Source organism: Rhinoderma darwinii, chromosome 2, assembly GCF_050947455.1.
Source record: "Rhinoderma darwinii isolate aRhiDar2 chromosome 2, aRhiDar2.hap1, whole genome shotgun sequence".
Taxonomy (NCBI): domain Eukaryota; kingdom Metazoa; phylum Chordata; class Amphibia; order Anura; family Rhinodermatidae; genus Rhinoderma; species Rhinoderma darwinii.
Genome location: NC_134688.1, coordinates 300944832 through 300965744, shown reverse-complemented (window position 1 = coordinate 300965744; position 20913 = coordinate 300944832). Strand labels below are relative to the sequence as shown.

The 20913-nt window shown below is 42.6% G+C and overlaps 1 protein-coding gene across 5 annotated transcripts in view; it reads left to right on the top strand.

Annotated features, from left to right (window-relative positions):
• Positions 1-20913, top strand: part of SYNRG (synergin gamma) — a 104266-nt gene that overhangs the window by 34270 nt on the left and 49083 nt on the right. For 3 of the 5 annotated variants that reach the window (XM_075853507.1, XM_075853505.1, XM_075853508.1), the window contains exons 6-9: positions 3810-3921; positions 4380-4460; positions 4590-4786; positions 8470-8715. In XM_075853507.1, coding sequence (XP_075709622.1) covers positions 3810-3921; positions 4380-4460; positions 4590-4786; positions 8470-8715 — 636 coding nt within the window. The remainder of the gene's footprint in view (positions 1-3809; positions 3922-4379; positions 4461-4589; positions 4787-8469; positions 8716-20913) is intronic. The other 2 variants (XM_075853506.1, XM_075853509.1) reach the window with 1 other exon arrangement.

The window sequence follows — 20913 nt, the reverse complement described above, 5'->3', positions numbered from 1 at the left end:
CTATATAAACTTGGTATCTCTCATTGTACTGACCCACAGAAAAAAGTTTAGCATGTTGTTTTTACCACATGGTGTATGCCATAAAAACAAACCCCAAAAAACAATGGAGGAATCGCTGTTCCCCCCCCCCCCTCCCCAATTCCATCCTGCAAATATTTGTTTTTCCAAATACGTTAATTGGTACAATAAATGGCACTGTGATGAACTACATTTCGTTCCGCAACAACAAGCCCTCCTATGGCTCCAGTCGCTGTTTACTGTTTTTAAAAGGTGAGTTATCAGAAATTGAAATGTACCCACTAGAGTAATTTAACATCCCAGCGCTGTGAGCTGTACAGGGAATCTTTTTGTTAGCCCTTGTATTGGATGGGACTGCTTCACTATATGACATTACTGTTCTGTCTCCTGGCATCCTATAATAATCTTTATATAGCGCCAACATATTCCGCAGCACTTTATAATTCAGAGGGAACATGTACAGACAATATCAGATGTTATATAGTGACAAAACTAATTTACAATCTATACAGCTTACAATCTATAAGGAAATAGGGGTGACACAAAATTTAAAAAGTGCAGGTGCAGCCAACTTTTAAACACACAGTGTAGTAAACCTGCATTAGTCAGTCACCAGTTAGTATTTGTGTATGAACAGATAGGAAGTGCATTAGGGTGCAATGAGTGTTTGGGGGGGTACTGTTGAATGAAGGGATCTGGTTCTGATGCAATAGGGTGGGGGAGGGAGAAAAGGAATCAAAATGGGGAATGTGATAGGCCTGTCTAAAAAGATGTGTTTTCAGGGCAAAACTGTGGATGTTGGGAATTAGGTCTCTTTCACACGTCAGAATTCTGGTCAGTATTTTGCTTCGGTATTTGGAAGCCAAAACCAGGAGTGGGTCCAAAATATGGAAAGAGGTACAAATCTTTCAAATAAATGTTTGTTCACTCCTGGTTTAGGCTGCAAGTGTGAGTGTGGACCTCAAAAGAGGGGAATGTGAGTGACAGAGTTGTGAAAGAAGTATACCATGCCTGTTCCCAGGTCTGTGGGTATGAGAAAAAGTGTAGATCACCATAAGATAGAGCAGCAGGGGAAGCAGCGTCAGACAGGTGTAGCCATGTTTTTGTAGGAGCCAGTAGGTTGGGAGAGTTTGAAGTCACAAATAAATGGAAATTCCTTGCACATGGACCAAGAGTTCTAGAGCACACCGTTAAAGGAGACAGTCTAAAGCATGCATGCGATGTACATGCTCTATTGACAGGCTTCATTGCTTTGTTCCAGGTTTTAAAAAAAGGTAGGGCTGTTCTTTATTTCATATTGGCCCCTCAAATTCATATTTCCAAATGCCTGCACGATTTCCAAAACACTTTCACATAATGCTTAGAGATCCTTTGCAACGAATTCCTCCTGCTTTCTGGTCCAAATGCCAGGAAAGACGCTTCGGGCTCATTCAGACTAGCATCTATCTCATCCGTGTGACGGCCATCAAAACAACGGCCGCTCCTTTTTGCTTCATAGGGGTACGAGACAGGGGTGCCCATTGTCCCCCTATTGTTCGCACTTGCCATAGAGCCCCTGGCTAAAGGGATTCGAAGAGATATGGCCTTTCAGGGCCGCATAGGACTTTACGCTGACGATATGCTGCTGTTCCTGGCCAACCCGAATGCCTCATTACCTAGGGCTATGAGATTGATGGAGGTGTTTAGCAGTTTTTCGGGCCTGCATGTTAACTGGAGTAAGTCCTATCTCATGCCTCTCCATTCTAACAATTGTGGGTGGGGCTCACATTTTCAGGGTCTACAAGTGGTCTTATGGCCTGTTTTAGAACCACATGATTTTAGCCCTAAGCATACGTTACCGTTGATTAAACTGGCGAAGCAGGTGTGGGCTCATGCAAAATCACTGTTGAAATGTAAAGATACGGTAGCGGAGTTGCCGTTGTGGTCCAACCATGGGTTACCTCACTTTTTGGGATTTCAGGATCATGCATTCTGGGAGGGTTTAGAGGTGACACAAATGAAACATTTGAGTAATGGAGATGGACACGCGTTATCAGCAAGGGAGATACAAGATACATTCCAGGTGCCAGAGAGGGATACATTTAGATGTGTACAGCTGCACCACTCTCTCAGGGCCCAATTCAGACACGCTCAGACTTTGATATCTTCCCTACCCCTTATAGGGGTGCTTCAAACACAGGGCCCGCGGTGCCTGATATCAGTAGTCTACACGTTCCTGCTGTATCAAAGGTTAGCACATGCGGGATGTGCGGTGGAACTCAGATGGAAGGGGCTGATTCCGAACCTGACTGAGGAGGATTGGCTTGATGCATTGTCTTCACATCTTGCGGTTTCACCAGCGGCTAATAATAAAATGACGCAGCTATATATTATCCATAGATGTTATATAACTCCTACCAGGCTATTGCATATGGGCAGATCTTCCTCGGCTAGTTGTAAAAGATGTCAGCATGGTCGGGCAGAGTTTGACCATATGGTGTGGCACTGCCCGGTAATAGCTAAATTCTGGAGAGGGGTCACGGACTTTCTCTCATCAGTAACAGGTAAACGAGTCCCCTGTGAGCCTGGGCTATGTTTGTTGGGTCTGTTCCCACCGAACTCCTGGACACACTATGAAGGTATATTTCTACGGGAGACCCTGTTCATGGCCAGGAAGGCTATCGCACTTCGTTGGATGGGAGATCTTCACCCAACGGTTCCACAATGGAAATCAGTGCTCAACTCAGTAATACCTTACGCTAATCTAGTATACAAACATCGGGGATGTCCGTATAAATTTCTGGAAGTGTGGGGTAGTTGGTGCTCATCGCCTCTTGCATCATTTAATGTAGGTGACCTCAGGTCCTCCCTAAACAGTCTTGGGGTTTAAGTGAGTAAGCAGGGACGGGGTAGCGGGCCCTAACTGGGGGGGGGAGGTTCGATAGGGGGTTGGACGAGATCAGTCCTGGATTGTACAACTATTTATAACAGGGTTGTATATATTTGCATTGCTTTTGTTCCCATAAATGTAATGGTTATACTCAGTAACATACCAGAAAAGGATGTACCACATCTTATTCTCATTGTGTAACGGAGATCGAGGTTGTTGTTTGTATGGTTATGTTACATTGAAATAATGGGTTTCTTGCATGTCACCCAAAATGTTATGTTTATCATACCTTGTGCACTGTGTATTTTCAATAAAATTAGTTTAAAAAAAAAAAAAACAACGGCCGCCACACGGACTCATGTATTTCAATGGGGCCGTTCACACGACAGTTGTTTCAATGGAGCGTGTGAAGGGTCCGTGAAAAAATAGGACATGTCCTATTTTCCTGCGTGTCATGCATCCCTCCATAGACTAGTCTATGGGGGATCTGTGACAATGCGTCCCGCACGGGTGCACCTCGGACGTGAAAACTGCAATTTTTCATGCCAGAGGTTAACTACACCCTTCTGAATGTAGCCTTAAAGGTAGCAGAGGGCTCTCAGATGTGCAGGGGGTGGGCAACTCGTGACTTCAGTGTGGTGTGGATTCAGCCAATAGCTGCACAGTACTCATCACAGAAGATAGTGGGGGTGTTCTTTTGGCAAATGTTGCTGTACTTCATAGTAAAATACAGCAATAATTGTTGCTTGTGTGGCCTTGAACCTCTAGAGCGCCTAGGAAACTAATTTGGGGCACCAGTTGAAAAAAAAAGTGTGGAAAGCACTGATTATTATTGCCAAGCTTAATAATATTTGGTTTATGTAAGGAAAACTGTTTTAATAGGAGTTGTAATTTTGTGCAATTTTTATTTTTTTTCCCCTAGACCACTGAAAAATGCAGAGATGATGCAATGGAAGCCATTAGGGGAAATTTGGATGGGTTTTCCAGAGATGCAAAAATGCACCCACCACCTGTATTGCATGCCCGAAAAACAGGTAATGCAGTTACAAATGAAACACACTTATGCCTCATGCACCCGACCGTGTGCATCGGCTGAGTCCTGTCAGTGATCCGTGGAAAGATAGGACATGTCCTATCTTTCCACGGATCGGAGAATCTGGTCAGTTTTCACAGGCCCTATTCACCCTCTAAAGTGTGTGGGTTCGTGAAGACTATCGGATGCCGTTAAAAACGGCCCGAGTGGCACATCGGTCGTGTGCAACTGGCATTAGGCCTCAGGTGGCAAAAACAAGGTGGTATACGTCTCTATATCTAGAAAATCCTACTACTACAATTTCTATACTGGGGCCTCCAGTAAAAAAAATAAAAAAGTATACCATGTGGTTGATTTTGCTGTCGAGTAAAAATGAGAATACCAAATATTGTAAAAACTTGTACGTGAGGAAGGACTATCTAATTGTGCGTGGTTTTTTTTTTTTATTCATTGAACCAGCAAATGTTACAATGTTTTCAAAACCGGAAGCCATTGAGCCAATGCTGCCGCCTTGGATTTACAATGACAGTCTTGTGCCAGGTATTTCCATTTAATTTTTACTTCCACTTTTCTTGGATCTGATTTTTCAGAATGAATTCATGCTTTATATGAAATAATAGCAGTACATGTGATGTGTATTTTAAACTTTTTTTTTTTTTTTTCGAATAGATCTTTACAAAAGTATTTTGGAAACAACACTTTCCACATCCGGAATCGATACAGCCAAATTGTATCCAGTTCTTCTGTCTTCTGGGCTTCCTCGGGAAACTTTAGGGCAAATTTGGGCAATTGCGAATAAGACCACTCCTGGGAAACTTACAAAGGAAGAACTTTATGTTGTTCTTGCTATGATTGGCATTGCACAGGTAACTCTTGTCTACATCTTCTGTTTTACATATCAGCCGTGGAATATTTGTTTTGAATAATTTTGTAAAGGGCAAATAAAATTTATTACGCACATCTTATATTTTCTGTGACGGTCAATTTAAAAATATAGTCAAAGTGGCAAAACATTGCCTTGCTAATTCCATTCAAACATAAACAAGTAATTTCACTTTCACTATTTACCCCTACACGACAGCCATATGGCTATATACGTTCCATAAGTCGATGCCCCGTGCAGTTGTCCCGTATATAAATGGCAGCCTGGAACGGGGTTTAATGTGTACAGTGCCACTTCACTGTGAGCTGCGCTGCACTTTCATGTCTGCCGGGGCTTTGAGATGCCTAGAATACACCCCCCTCCTTGTAGATAGCGCCAACCACATCCCCCCTGTAGGCATCCCTACACGACAATCCCCTGGGTGTGGTGCTATCTACAGGCAGTGGGGGGTTTGGGTGTGGTGCTATCTGCAGTTAATGGTGGTGGGGTGGTGCTACCTGCAGGCAGTGGGGGGGGGTGGCGCAATGCAACCAGTGGGGGTTTGGCGCTATCTGCATGGGCACTGTAGTACTATCTACATGGGCACTGGTGATCTCAGGCGTTTGGGACAAAAAAAAACTAACAAAATCCATCTTCCTTCTTTTTTTTTTTTTTTACCAACGGCCATGAAAAACTGATGGCAAATGGAGGTTAAAATCGGTCAAATGGCCATAAAATTCATTACAATTTTGGGACACACTGATGTAAAACAGCCATGAAAAAACTGTTTTGTTTTTTTCCACTTTTGTGATTTGTGAATAGTAGCAGAGCTGCAGTTCTGCAGAACAGCCTCTATGCGGTGGTCAGAGCCATTTGCTTCCGGCTCCAACTACTGCATAACGTTCGAAACAACATCTGGCAGCTCATCGGTGCGGGTGTCTGACCCGCACCGATCATATACTGATGACCTATCCTGTAGAATAGAATTTAGCTACAATTTCTCACCTCTTCAAGAAAATTTCCAAAACCTATTTTTATAGGTACCAGTTCAGTTCTGAAGTGGCTTTAAGGGCCTTATATATGAGAAACCCCCATAAGTCACCTAATTTTAAAAACTGCACCCCTCAAAGTATTCAAAACAGCATTCAGAAAGTTTCTTAACCCTTTAGGTGTTTCACAGGAATTAAAGCAATGTAGAGGTGAAATTTACAAATCAATTTTTAAAAAAATAATAATTTTGGGGTCAGAAAATCCATTTCTTTTCTGTAACACAGAAGGTTTTACTCGAGACATGCAACTCAATTTTTGTTGCCCAGATACTGCAGTTTTTAGAAATACCCCACGTAGGGACCTTTTGTGCTAATGAATTGAAGCACAGGCCTCTGAAGCAAAGGAGCACCTAGAGGATTTTGGGGCCTCCTTTTTATTAGAATATATTTTAAGCACCATGTCAGGTTTGAAGAGGTCTTGTGGGGCCAAAACATTGGAAACCACCCTCCAAAAAATACACCATTTGGCCTACTACAAATTTATAGAGGGGTATAAGGAGTATTTTAATCCCACAGTTTGTTTGTTTTTTGCTGAATTTAGTGGAATTAGTCTGTAAAAATGACAATCAAAATTTTTTCCAATAAATGTAAAAATTATCAATTTTTACAAGGCAAAAAGAAGAAAAAGCAATTTCTCTTGATTACGGCAATACCCCATATGTGGTAATAAACGGCTGTTTTGGATACACGGCAGAAGGGAAGGAGCGCTATTTGGCTTTTGGAGCTCAAGTTTGCTGGATTGGGTGTCATGTCGCATTTGCAGAGTCCCTGAGGGACCAAAACTGTGGAAACCCCCCAGAAGTGACCCCATTTGGGAAACAGTCCTAAAAGAATTTATCTAGGGGTATAGTGAGCATTTTGATGCCACAGGTTTTTGCTGAATTAGGCCGTGAAATTAGGCTGTGTAATTAGTGACTATTACTGTTGGGGCTGTTCTGGGTCTAGTTAGACCCAGAAGCAGCCTCTAACTACTGGCGTCACGGCGATAATGTGACCAGTCACATGACCACCGGACCAATAGGGGGAGCGTCCGTTTAACACCTTAGATGTCACGATCAATAGTAACTGCAACATTTAACGGGGTTATCCTATCAGAGACATTTATGACTTATACTGTACACCGGATATGTCAAAAATGTCAGATGCGGGTCCCACCTCTGGGACCCGCACCTGTCTCTAGAACGAGGCCCCCTAAACTCTGTTCTACCACTCTGTGTTGTGGCTGAATAACGTGATTTCCGACCATGAACTACAGAAACTGCATAGCTTGCATGCTACGCTGCTTCCGTAACTGCTTCCGGTTTAGGGGGCCCCGTTCTAGAGATAGGTGCGGATCCCCGAGGTGGGACCCGCATCTATCTGACATTTATATGGATATGTCTCTGATGGCAAAACCCCTCTAATAAGTTGACAGATCGCGGGATGCTCATGAGTTGCTATAGCAATCGGAGGCCTTTTGGTCCGCCATGCATGGAAGATTGTTGCAATACTGACAGTTATAACACACTTTTTTTGTCTTCTTGCCTCCTAAAAATATGGGAAAAAGGGATCAAAAATTTAGCATTTACCCCAAAATGGTACCAATAAAAACTACAACTTGTCCCGCAAAAAAAGCTCAGTCGATGGAAAAATAAAAAGGTTATGGCTCGTCGAGTATGGCAAAACAAAAACATTATTTTTTTTGTTAATGTTTTTATTGTGTAAAGGTAGCAAAATCTAAATTTGATATCATCATAATCGCATCGACTAGCAGAATAAAGTCAAGTCATTTATACCGCATGGTGAACTTAGTACAAAAAAACAAAAACAACATTGCCAGAATTGTAAAGAGACGGGAGAACAATCTCTTCATTGATATGGGAAGCAGAGACTATAAGGTCAGAACACCATCTTATGTGTCACGAAAAAACAGTCACCGAATCACTTGGATAAGTAAAAGCATCCAGTTATTACCACATGTCAGATTAGATAAATGAGGCTGCGTTTGCTGGCCGTGGATGAGTGACAGGCAACCCCCTCTATCTGTCAAATCACTTAAATCAGTCAGTTAACACCAGGCTCCCGTGATGATCCCTCGAACACCGCTCCTGTGCCCACGGATCACCATGACGTAACTGAACTTCATTCTGGCTTAATGTAAGCCAAACCATGATATTTAGTTGCGTCCAGGTGGCTTAAGAAGTTAAAGGTTTTTTTTTTCCGACCATTTATAGCAGATCTGCAGGATATGCCTTGAATGTTTGATAGGTGTGGTTCTTGCCTCTGGGACCCTCACTAATTGGGATTGGAAGAACAGGGGGCCTGTGACCCCTGTTTGCCAATTCTCATTGGCAGCTTTCCTCATTTTTATTTTTTGGTTTTTCACAAGTCAATTTCAACAAGTCCATCACATGACCATTGTAATAAAATTGTTAAAAAGGCAAGCAAGCATGTTCTCTTTTACATCTAGGTCTATGCAGGGGATTTGGAACTCTGTATAAAAAAAAAAACAAAAAAAAACTGACTGCTGTAAATATGTTAAGAAATTTGTCCGTACAGAATTTTGGACATGGAAATGATATGGTGTTAAAAAGTGAACAATGACTTTAAGCTGTTAATGGATGTGAACATCAAACTTTAATTATTTATTTTTTACAAGCAGAGAGGAGACTGTGCCTTGAATATGGATATTCTAAATCAGTTTACAGCTGCACCTATACCAACTTTAAGAAGCTTTACATCAACTTTTTCAAGCACCGTGAATCAACTGCACGTAGCACCATCAAGACCTCCTGCGACTAAACCTCTTGAGGTTAGCCAGCCAACCATTACATTGAAGAGTACATCAACTTCTTTAGGCGATGTTGCACAGCTCACTTTCATGCCCTCTTCGTTCACGCAACTGGTAGGCACCAATGTTCCCTGTTTGTCTGTTATTTAAAGTCTTTTGACGTGTTTTAAAAAAAAAAATAAAAAAAAAAATTACAAATTATTGTGCATTGGTGCGACTTCCTAATTACGTTTTATTTAAAAATTATTTTACTTTTTGAGATACAGCTGCTTTGTATTCTATATGCAGAGCAGAAGTATCTTGCACTGAATCCTGTATTTTTCAGGTCTGTGGAACTGACAGATTCTGTTAAAGATCACATCTAAGTTCATAACTTAGATATCATCGATTTACAGGTGGATCCTGCGTGTCAGACACTTGGGACCCTCTGTCGCTGAACCCGTCAGTCCCGTGGACCTGACGGATTCAGGTCTTGGTGAACGATACAGCAGCTCTGTATACAGAATCCAAAGCCGCTGTATCTCAAAAAGTTTAAGAATTATATTTAGGAAGGTGATTCAGTCAACATAAATGCGACGTTTCAGTCCAACAATAGGACCTCTCACGTCACATTTATGTTGACTGAATAAAACCACTTAATTTTTTTGGGCTACCGGAGTGCTGCAAGATTTTTTTAAACATTTTAAATACATAGTTTTTGAACAAATAAATATAAAGGCTGTTTTTATTAACTAGTGTTACTTCTCCAAATAATCCAAGGTTCATTTATAGAGGACCTGTCACCTCCCCTGACATGTCTGTTTTAGTAAATACTAGTATTCACAGTGAAATAAAAATTCTGGCGGTAGGGTTGCACGATGCATCGAAATTTCGATACCGTGCACCCTCAAACGGTCCAATACCGTTAATTCATGTATATCGATACTAAGCTGTGCGGCCACACGGCTAAGTATAGTAAGACATGAATTTGGTCAGAGCGGGTCTGCGGCTGTGTGATGCATGTATAGTACAGCAGTTCCCCCGCTCCTGAGTCCTGACAAGTGTGCGTGCGAAGTCCATGGGATTTTCACTGATTGCCGGCACTGAAGACCGAGAACATGGCAGGCACACTACAAAATACCCCCATGATCTGTATACAGTGCCTATGCCGCATCCCCTTATGCTGATCGCAGGCGCAAACTTATTGTCAGAAGCGGCACAATGGCTGTATTACACAGCGGCAGCCCCGCTCTAACGGTGGAGATCAGAGAAACCTCATCTCCGCTGCTATTCCCTTGAATTCTGCGATCAAAGCTGACCGCAGAATTCAAGGGGAAGGTAAAAAGGGGGATGCCCTTTGGATCGAGGGACATACCATATATGGGCAGACTGCCCAGGGTCCTTTGAAGGACCCGAGGGCTGTCTGACAATATTTCCTATTGTTAGGGCATACTTTGGTATGTCCTAACAACTACCTGTGTATTATTAGTAAACCGGCTAATGTACTGGCATATAGATATATGCCAGTACATTAAAGTTTAAAAAAAATACACAAACATTTTTTACATTAAACACTAAAATAAGTCTCAATACATAAAATATACATAATCCGTATCGTCACGAACGTAATAACAAATTTATAGCGTCATTTATGATGTTTATGCTGTTATAAAATAAAAACTGCTTTCTTTCACCTATTAACCCCTACCCGCTTTGGCCACTTTTGACCTTCCTGACAGCCTCGTTTTTCAAATCCGACATGTTTCACTTTGTGTGGTAATAACTTGGGAATGCATTTACCTATCCAAGCGATTCTGAGATTGTTTTCTCGTGACACATTGGCAAAATTTGCTCGATACATTCAGTATTTAACCCCTTACCACACCAGGACGCACCGGTACGTCCTTTAAGGCCCCCTGGGACGTACCGGTGCGTCCTGGCTAAAAACTGTCACCCCGTCAAAGGACAGGGTGACAGAACTGTGCCGTCAACTGTTTATGACAGTTGATCGGCACAGTAAGACGGCAGGGGACCAATCACAGCGGTTATCGGCTGTCCGACACCCCGATGTAACGGCCAGGACCGGAGCTAGGCTCCGATCCGGCCGATTAATTCCTTAGATGCAGCGATCGCTGCATCGAAGTGTCTTCTAGCCTGTCGGCAACCATGATGGTGGGTGCGGGTGTTAGAGCACGATGTCCGCTGTGACAAACAGCTAACGGCCAGGACCGGAGCTAGGCTCCGTACCGGCCGATTACCCCCCTTAAATGCAGCCATCGCTCTAAGCGATTAGATCGCACTCTATGGTTTCTAATGGCAACCATCGGCAGCCGCGGGGGTTCTGATGGTTTCTATGGCAACCGTAGACTACCAATCACTGAAAACTATTCCAGCAAAATCTGTTCTCCAAAATCAAAATGGTGCTCCTTCCCTTGTGAGCCCTGCCGTGGGTCCAAACAGCAGTTTATTACCACATATGTTGCATTGCCGTAATCTGGAGAAGATGCTTAACAAATGTTGGGGTGCTTTTTCTCATTTATTCCTTGTAAAAATGAAAAATGTCTAAGTTTTTTGTTTTAGAAAAAAGTAGATTTTCATTTTTACAGACTAATTCCAATAAGTTCAGTAAAACTGTGGGGTCAAAATGCTAACTATACCCCTAGATAAATTTCTTGAGTTTCCAAAATTGGGTCATTTTTGGGGGGTTTCCACTGTTTTGGCACCCCAAGACCTCTTCAAACCTGACATGGTGCCTAAAATATATTCTAAAAAAGGCGGCCCCAAAATCCACTAGGTGCTCCTCTGCTTCTAAGGCCTCTATTTCAGTCCAGTAGCACACTAGGGCCACATGTGGGATATTTAAAAAAAAAACAAAAAAAAACTGCAGAATCTAGGCAATACGTATTAAGTTGCGTTTCTCTGGTAAAACCTTCTGTTTTACTGAAATTTTTTTTTATCACCAATGAATTTTGGCAAAAACAATGAAACTTTTAAATTTCCCCTCTAGCTTGCTTTAATTCTTGTGAAACGCCTAAAGGGTTAAAACACTTTCTGAATGCTGTTATGAATGCTTTGAGGAGTCTAGTTTTTAAAATGGGGTGATTTATGGGGACTTACTAATATATAAGGCCCTCAAAGCCACTTCAGAACTGAACTGGTCTCTGAAAAAATGGCCTTGTGAAATTTTCTTGAAAATGTGAGAAATTGATGCTAAAGTTCTAAGCCTTGTAATGTCCTAGAAAAATAAAAATACTTTAAAAAAAATGATGCAAACATAAAGTACACATATGGGAAATGTTATAGTAACTATTTTGTGTGCTATTACTATCTTTCTTACAAACAAATACATTTAAATTTCTAAAAATGCTAATTTTTGCAAATTTTCTCCGAATTTTGTGGTTTTTCACAAATAAACACTGAATATATCAACCAAATTTTACCACTAACATAAAGTACATTGTGTCACGAAAAAACAATCTCAGAATCGCTTGGATACATAAAAGCATTCCAGTGTTATTTCCATATAAAGTGACACATGTCAGATTTGAAAAAATTGGCTGTGTCCTTAAAGAGGCTCTGTCACAACATTATAAGTGCCCTATCTTCTACATAAGATCATCGGCGCTATAATGTAGGTGACAGCAGTGCTTTTTATTTACAAAAAGGATCTATTTTTACCACGTTATGAGCAATTTTAGATTTATGCGAATTACTTTCTCATTGCCCAACTGGGCGTGTTTTTACTGTAGACTAAGTGAGCGTTGTACAGAGGAGTGTATGACGCTGACCAATCGGCGTCATACACTTCTCTGCATTCATTTACTCAGCGCGTAGGGATCCTGCTTGATCAGTATGTGCTGTCTTATACTGACGCATTAACGTTACTGAAGTGTTTAGACAGTGAATAGACATTCCTTCCAGCCAGGACGGGATGGCTATTCACAATCACGACACTTCAGTAACGTTTGTGTGGGGCTTTCAGCAGAGCAAAGCGAGATCACGCTGTAAATCAAAGCGTAATCTCACTGTAACCTGTCATTTACAGTGTGATCTTGCGAGATTACGCTTGCTCTGCTGTAAGTACCACAGAAACGTTAGCAAAGTGCCGGGATTGTGAATACCAAAAACAAATAGTTTCCACAGCACTGGACTGCAGGTGGGTGCACGCCTCAATTGGACCTGGTCCATGGTCCTCAATATCAGGCAGACAAAAAATGGACAGAGGCAGCACTTCCAAAAAGCATCAGCGTTTTTTCACCCGTGTGACGTTACAGTCCAACAGGACTTTTTTCAAGCATAAAAAAGATTGTGAATAGACATCCCGTCCTGGCTAGACAGTGAATAGACACTCCTTCCAAACACTTCAGTAACGTTAATGTGTCAGTATAAGGCCTCATTTACACGAGCGTAATATACGAGCGTGCTTTTCACGCGTGTCGTACGCACCTATATTACTCTATGGGGCAGTGCAGACGATGCGTGAATTTTGCGCAGCACGAGTGCGTTGCGTAAAACTCACGACATGTTCTAAAATTCTGAGTTTTTCGCGCATCACGCACCCATTGAAGTCAATGGGTGCGTGAAAACCACGGAAGTCGCACGGAAGCACTTCCGTGCGAACTGCGTGATTCGCGCAAGAGCTGTCAAACTGAATGTAAACAGAAAAGCACCACGTGCTTTTCTGTTTACAAACATCCGAACGGAGTGTCTTACAGATGACCGAAGTTTACCGGGTTCGGCCGAACTTGTTTTGACCGAACCCGGCAGGAGACAGTCACTGTGCAGGGTGCTGAAAGAGTTAAACTGGTTCAGCACCCTGGACAGTGACTTCCGATTCCAATATACGTGAACGTTTAAAAAAAAAAAGTTCTGACTTACCGATAACTCCCGGCTTCTTCCTCCAGTCTGACCTCCCGGGATGACAATTCAGTCCAAGTGACAGCTGCAGCCAATCACAAGCCAAGCACAGGCTGCAGCGGTCACATGGACTGCCGCGTCATCAGGGGAGGTGGGGCCAGATGTCAAGAGAGGCGCGTCACCAAGGACGCGTCACCAAGGCAACGGCCGGGAAGTTCTCGGTAAGTACGAACCTCTTTTTTTTTTTTTTTAAACAGATTACTCGATATGGTGATCGGAATGCACTGTCGAGGGTGCTGAAAGAGTTACTGCCGATCAGTTAACTCTTTCAACACCATGGACAGTGACTGACGTCGGCTAGCCTCATCTCTATGATGGCGGCTGCGCGAAAATCACGCAGCCGCGCATCATACACGGATGACACACGGAGCTGTCAAGTGCCTTTTGCGCACGCAAAACGCGGCGTTTTTTACGCGCGCAAAACGCACACGCTCGTGTAAATCAGGCCTAAGACAGCACATACTAATCTAGCAGGATCCCTATGCGCTGAGTAAATGAATGGAGAGAAGTGCATGACGCTGATTGGTCACTGATTAGTCAGCGTCATACACTCCTCTGTACAACGCCCACTTGGTCTAAAGTAAAAACACGCCCACTTGAGCATTAAGAAACTAGCATAAAGCTAAAATCGCTCATAACATGGTAAAAATCGTTTTTCTAAATAAAAAGCATTACTGTCACCTACATTATAGCAACGATCTCCTTATGTAGGAGACAGGGCACTTATAATGTGGTGACAGAGCCTCTTTATGGCCAAAACAGGCTGTGTTCTTAAAGAGGCTCTGTCACCAGATTATAAGTGCCCTATCTCCTACATAATCTGATGGGCGCTGTAATGTAGATAACAGCCGTGGTTTTTATTTTGAAAAACGATCATTTTTGAACAAGTTATGAGCAATTTTAGATTTATGCTAATTAGTTTCTTAATGACCAACTGGGCGTGTTTTTACTTTTTACCAACTGGGCGTTGTAAAGAGAAGTGTATGAGGCTGACCAATCTGCCTCATACACTTCTCATTGTTCCAGCCCAGCTTCTTTCACTGCACAATCCGGGTATGTTCACACGTAGTGACAAAAACGTCTGAAAATTCAGAGCTGTTTTCAGGCGAAAACGGCTCCTGATTTTCAGACGTTTTTTTAACAACTCGCATTTTTCGCTGCATGTTTTACGGCCGTTTTTGGAGCTGTTTTTCAATGGAGTCCATGAAAAACTCCTCAAAAAAATGTCCCAAGAAGTGTCATGCACTTTTTTTGACGAGCCGTCATTTTACGCGCCGTATTTTGACAGTGACGTGTAAAATAAAGGCTCGTGGGAACAGAACATCGTAATTCCCATTGAAAGCAATGGGCAGATTTTTGTAGGCGTCTTAGGGGCGATTTTTTTCAGGCGTAAAACGCCCGAATTACGCCTGAATGCACGGTGTGTGAACATACCCTCACACTGTGCACAATCACACTTTGCAGTGAAAGAAGCTGGGCTGGAAATCGGCACGCTGCAGGGTTCAGAAGGGACCTTTTGGTGCGTGGATTTTGCTTGGTAGTAGTTTTGTTTGGAGTTTTACTGGTATTTCAGTTTATAATGTGGGGGCATATGTAAGCTGGGCAGAGCACATCAGGGGCATAGTCTGTTGGTATAATAATGGGGTAAAAAAACAAACAATAAAATAATCCATAGATGTGTGTTACGCTGTGAAGCAATCCTTTCCGCACAGGCCAGTGTCGCACTGATAAATGGTTTCCTTTCTTATCCCCCTTTTGGTCCACACTCCGCACTTTTGCAGTTCGGGGAATATTGCTAGGAAGTGTTGCCCTGGTATAATAGGGCACCCGCGCTTTCAGCAGATGTTTGGGCCCTCCCCTTCCTGGTTCCCTAATTTTAGGGCCTTGATAAATCGCCTCGTGAAACAGAAGAAACGTTCCCCCTCGGGCCTGCACATGTTACTCTGTTACTCTATGGGGCCGTGCAGACTTTACGTAAGTTTCACACAGCGTGTGTCCGCTGCGTAAAACTCACAACCTGTCCGATATTTGTGCGTTGTTCACGCATCACGCACCCATTGAAGTCAATGGGTGCGTGAAAATCACGCGCAGCACACGGAAGCACTTCCGTGGGACGCGCGTGATTCGCGCAACAGCAGTAAAAAGTATGAATGAAAACCGAAAAGCACCACGTACTTTTCTGTTTACAAACATATAAACATAAACAGTGTCATAATGATGGCAGCCGCGCATCATACGGGGCTGACACACGGAGCTGTTATGGACCTTTTGCACACGCTCGTGTAAATTCGGCCTTAGTGGTATGAGGGCTGTTTTTTTTTTTGTTTTTTTTTTATGCGAAACGAGCTGTAGTTATTAGGCTGGATTCACACGAGCACATTACGTCCGTAATGGACGGAACGTATTTTGGCCGCAAGTCCCGGACCGAACACACTGCAGGGAGCCGAGCTCCTAGCATCATAGTTATGTACGACGCTAGGAGTCCCTGCCTCGCTGCAGGACAACTGTCCCGTACTGTAATCCTGTTTTCAGTACAGGACAGTAGTTGCATGGACTCCTAGTGACGTACATAACTATGATGCTAGGAGCCCGGCTCCCTGCACTGAGTTCGGTCCGGGACTTGCGGCCGAAGTACGTTCCGTCCATTACGGACGTAATGTGCTCGTGTGAATCCAGCCTAATTGGTACCGTTTTGGGGTACATGTGACTTTTTGATCAGTTTTTATCCTTTTATTTTTTTGGGGGAGGCAAGGTGACCAAAAACAGCAATGCTGGCATAGCATTTTTTTTATTTTTTAAACTGTGTTCAGCATGCGTTTATAAATTACATGTTCACTTTATTCTGCGGGTCAGTACGATTCCGGCGATACCTAATTTATAGCACATTTTAATATTTTAAAAATTTTTTACAGCACAATTAAATAACTTTTGTAATAAAAATGTCTTCTTTTTTTTTTTTCTGTCGCATTTTTTTTGAAAAAGCGCTCATTACAACTTCACTATTAATGACGAGTATGCTCATAATGAGTGGCAGGCAGTAGCTGCATCGTGATGAGCATACTAGTCATGCTGATCGCACAGGCACTGCTACTGTGTGATCAGGAGCAGGGGGATAGACTGCAACAGACTGCCCCGCTCTATGCGCTGATCATGGCATAAAAGGAGGGAGACTGAGAGGGAAGACCCTCATTTGATCGCAGCACAGTGAATTCCTGTGACGCGATCAGGGCTCATACCTCGTATGGGCTGAGAGCCCATGAGCCAATTAGCAGACCGCTGAAGCCGCCAATCAGCATAGGGGCGGGCTGGTAGCGAGTAGTAAGGAGAAGTCAGGAGCACTCCCACATAAAGTGTCAGCCTCAATGGCACTTGCGACCGCGGCGCTCGGGGAATTTAAACATCGATTTTATGTTTTAATTTTTTTATTTTTTTTTCGTCATTAAATTTACATGACCAGAACAAGATGTGCGTTTACATTACCCTGACCCATCCATGTATTGCCTCAAAACTGCTGACTTTTTTTTTTTTTTTTTTTTTTTGATGCAGCCCTATTTTTCAAATCTGACATCTTAATTTGTGGTAATCCAAGTAATTCTTTTACTTTTCAAATTAGTAAATTCATAGTGTTTACTACATGTCATCTTTAAGTAGTAGATTTATTTAATTTAAATTTTGTTAGCGTTTTATGGCAATTTAATAGCAGTTTTTCACATTTTCAACTAATTAGCAAAGCCTGTTTTTTTTGTTTTTTTTAGGCACCACTTCAGTTTTGAAGTGGCTTCAAGTGCCTATATATTGTTACCCCCCCCCCCCATAAATCACCCCATTTTAGAAACTGCACCCCTCAATGTATTCAAACCCAGTCTTAGGAAGTTTAACTCCTAGGCCTTATTCACACAAGCGTATTTCACGTCCGTGTTACACGCGTTAAAACAACGGATGTCACACGGACCTGTGCAATTCAATAGGGCCCTTCAGACATTCAGTGTTTTTCACTGTGTGTGTCCGCTGCGGGAAACCCACTACATGTCCTATACTTGTGCGTTTTTTGCACATCACGCAGCCATTGAAGTCAATGGGTGCGTGAAAATCACGGACAGCGCACGGACACACATCCGTGTGCTGTCCGTGATTCACGCAACAGTTTCTAAAGAAATAATGAGAAAAAGAGATATACCTCCAGTTTTTTTTTTGTTGACGTAAAAAAACGCGTGAGATACGGATGACATAACGTGCGTAAAAACGACGCTGCGTTTTTTTACGCACGCAAAGTGGACAAGTTCGTGGTGAAATGTACAAATATTTGAAAAAAAACAAAATGTGCAAAAACAATTTACAGTTAGACAGCATGTGTTTACAGAAAAACGCACCGTGTTTTTAGAAATATCCCACATGTGGCCCTAGTGTACTGCTTGACTCCAACACAGGCCTCCGGGAAAAAAAGGAACACCTTAGTAGATTTTGGCGTCTCCTTTTTATTCGGATGTTTACCAGGCACCATTTTATTTTTGAGGTGCCAAAACATAAACATCCTGAAAAAAACTACAATTGGAAACTACAATTCGCAACTAATTTATCTAGGGTTGTTGGGAGCATTTTGACCCCACAGGTGTTTAAAGAGGCTCTGTCACCACATTATAAGTAGCCTATCTCCTACATAATCTGATCGGCGCTGTAATGTAGATAACAGCCGTGGTTTTTATTTTGAAAAGCGATCATTTTTGACCAAGTTATAAACAATTTTATATTTATGCTAATTCATTTCTTAATGGACAACTGGGAGTGTTTTTACTTTTTACCAACTGGCTGTTGTACAGAGGAGTGTATGACGCTGACCAATCAGCGTCATACACTTCTCATTGTTCCAGCCCAGCTTCTTTCACTGCACAGTCACACTGTAACAATGGGCTGGAACAATGAGAAGTGTATAACGCTGATTGGTCAGCGTCATACACTTCTCTTTACAACGCCCAGTTGGTAAAAAGTAAAAACACGCCCAGTTGTCTATTAAGAAACTAATTAGCATAAATCTAAAATTGCTCATAACTTGCTCAAAAATGATCGTTTTTCAAAATAAAAACCACTGCTGTGATCTACATTACAGCGCCCATCAGAATATGTAGGCGATAGGGCACTTATAATCTGGTGACAGAGCCTCTTTAAGTAAATTAATTATAATTGGGCTGTGAAAATAATATGTAGTTTTACTCAATTTTATTTTAACAAAAACGATAGGAGAAAAGCAACCCACAATTGTTCATCAATTTCTCCCGAGTAAAACAATACTCCATGTGTTGACAAAAAACTGCGATTTGGGCACACTGCCTAATAGGCTTCTGTACATGGCAGACCAGGAGGCCATTAATAGGCTTCCTGGTTGCCAAAGCAATTATCGGCACCTCGCAATCTCATGCGTGGGGCCGTTGGGGTACAGAGAAAGCGCGCCCTGCCTCTGTAAACCACTTAAATGCCACGGTCGCTATTGATTTCGGTATCTAAGGGGTTAAACGGTTGGGATCGGAGCTATCTCTAATCCCGGCAGTTGCAGTAGGAGCCCTGCTGTGTATTACAACTGGCTCTTGCTGTGATCAGTGTAGCCTCAACTGCTGAACCTGCAACATGCACGTGGCGTACCAAAACGCCAAATTGCACAAACCTTGTCAGCCGTAATGTACCCATACGTCCTAGAGCGGGAAGAGGTTAATTTAAAAAAAACTTAGCAAATCTAAACATGCGACCCAGCACTCATTGGTGTCTGATGCAATTTTACATCAAACTATTAGGTCTTGTAAAAAAAAAAAAAATGCAGAAAAGTAATGTTTGTGGCTAAAAGTCTTACCCAAGCAAAACCTCATACACACACACCTCCTAAAAGTCTAGGATGTGCAGAGTTCATACATGCCACTTCTGCCTATTTCTCCATAAACATATATCTTTACATAATCACCAGAACTGAGGAGCTAAACACTTCTGATTTGGCGCATGGGGTGATTTTTAGATGTGCACTTGCTCATCTCACCCCTGTAGAGGAGAAACCAAGACACCCCCCCCCCCCCTTAAATGTGACAGCCAAAGAACACAAGAGGGGAGTCACTTGTTGAGAAGGTACAAATTAGATCAAGATGCAAAATAAATTTCGCTTTTATTGCAACTGCAACTAAAAATGGTTGTATTGTGGAAATGAGCGACTTGGTAGGACGTTTCGGCCGACCCACGGCCTTTGTCACTGTCGCTGATTGTAAGTGTCACTGGTGTGGGATGTCCGCCAGATCTGCCCTGTGGATAAAGGATCTGGTTGTACTTGTAGATCGTAAACTAAATATCAGCATGCAATGTCAAACCGCTGCTTCTAAGGCCAGCAAGATATTGTCGTGTATTAAAAGGCATGGACTCACAGGACAGGGATGTAATATTACCACTTTACAAAGCATTAGTGAGGCCTCATCTAGAATATGCAGTTCAGTTCTAGGCTCCAGTTCATAGAAAGGATGCCCTGGAGTTGGAAAAAATACAAACCGCAACAAAGGGGCATGGAGAATCTAGGTTATGAGGAAAGATTAAAAGAATTAAAGAGGCTCTGTCACCAGATTTTGCAACACCTATCTCGTATTGCAGCAGATCGGCGCTGCAATGTAGATAAGAGTAACGTGTTTTTTGTTGTTTTTTTAAAAACGAGCATTTTTGGCCAAGTTATGACCATTTTTATATTTATGTAAATGAGGCTTTCTAAAGTACAACTGGGCGTGTTTAAAGTTAAAGTACAACTGGGCGTGTATTGTGTATGTACATCTGGGCGTTTTTACTTCTTTTACTAGCTGGGCGTTGTGTATAGAAGTATCATCCACTTCTCACACAACGCCCAGCTTCTGGCAGTGCAGACACACAGCGTGTTCTCGAGAGATCACGCTGTGACGTCACTCACTTCCTGCCCCAGGTCCTGCATCGTGTCGGACGAGCGAGGACACATCGGCACTAGAGGCTACATTTGATTCTGCAGCAGCATCGGCGTTTGCAGGTAAGTCGATGTAGCTACTTACCTGCAAACGCTGATGCTGCTGCAGAATCAACTGTAGCCTCTGGTGCCGATGTGTCCTCGCTCGTCCGACACGATGCAGGACCTGTGAGTGACGACACAGCGTGATCTCTCGAGAACACGCTGTGTCTGCACTGCCAGAAGCTGGGCGTTGTGAAGAGAAGTGGATGATACTTCTCATCAGAACGCCCAGCTAGTAAAAGAAGTAAAAACGCCCAGATGTACTTTAACTTTAAACACGCCCAGTTGTACTTTAGAAAGCCTCATTTGCATAAATATAAAAATGGTCATAACTTGGCCAAAAATGCACGTTTTAAAAAAAAAAAAAAACGTTACTCTTATCTACATTGCAGCGCCGATCTGCTGCAATAGGAGATAGGGGT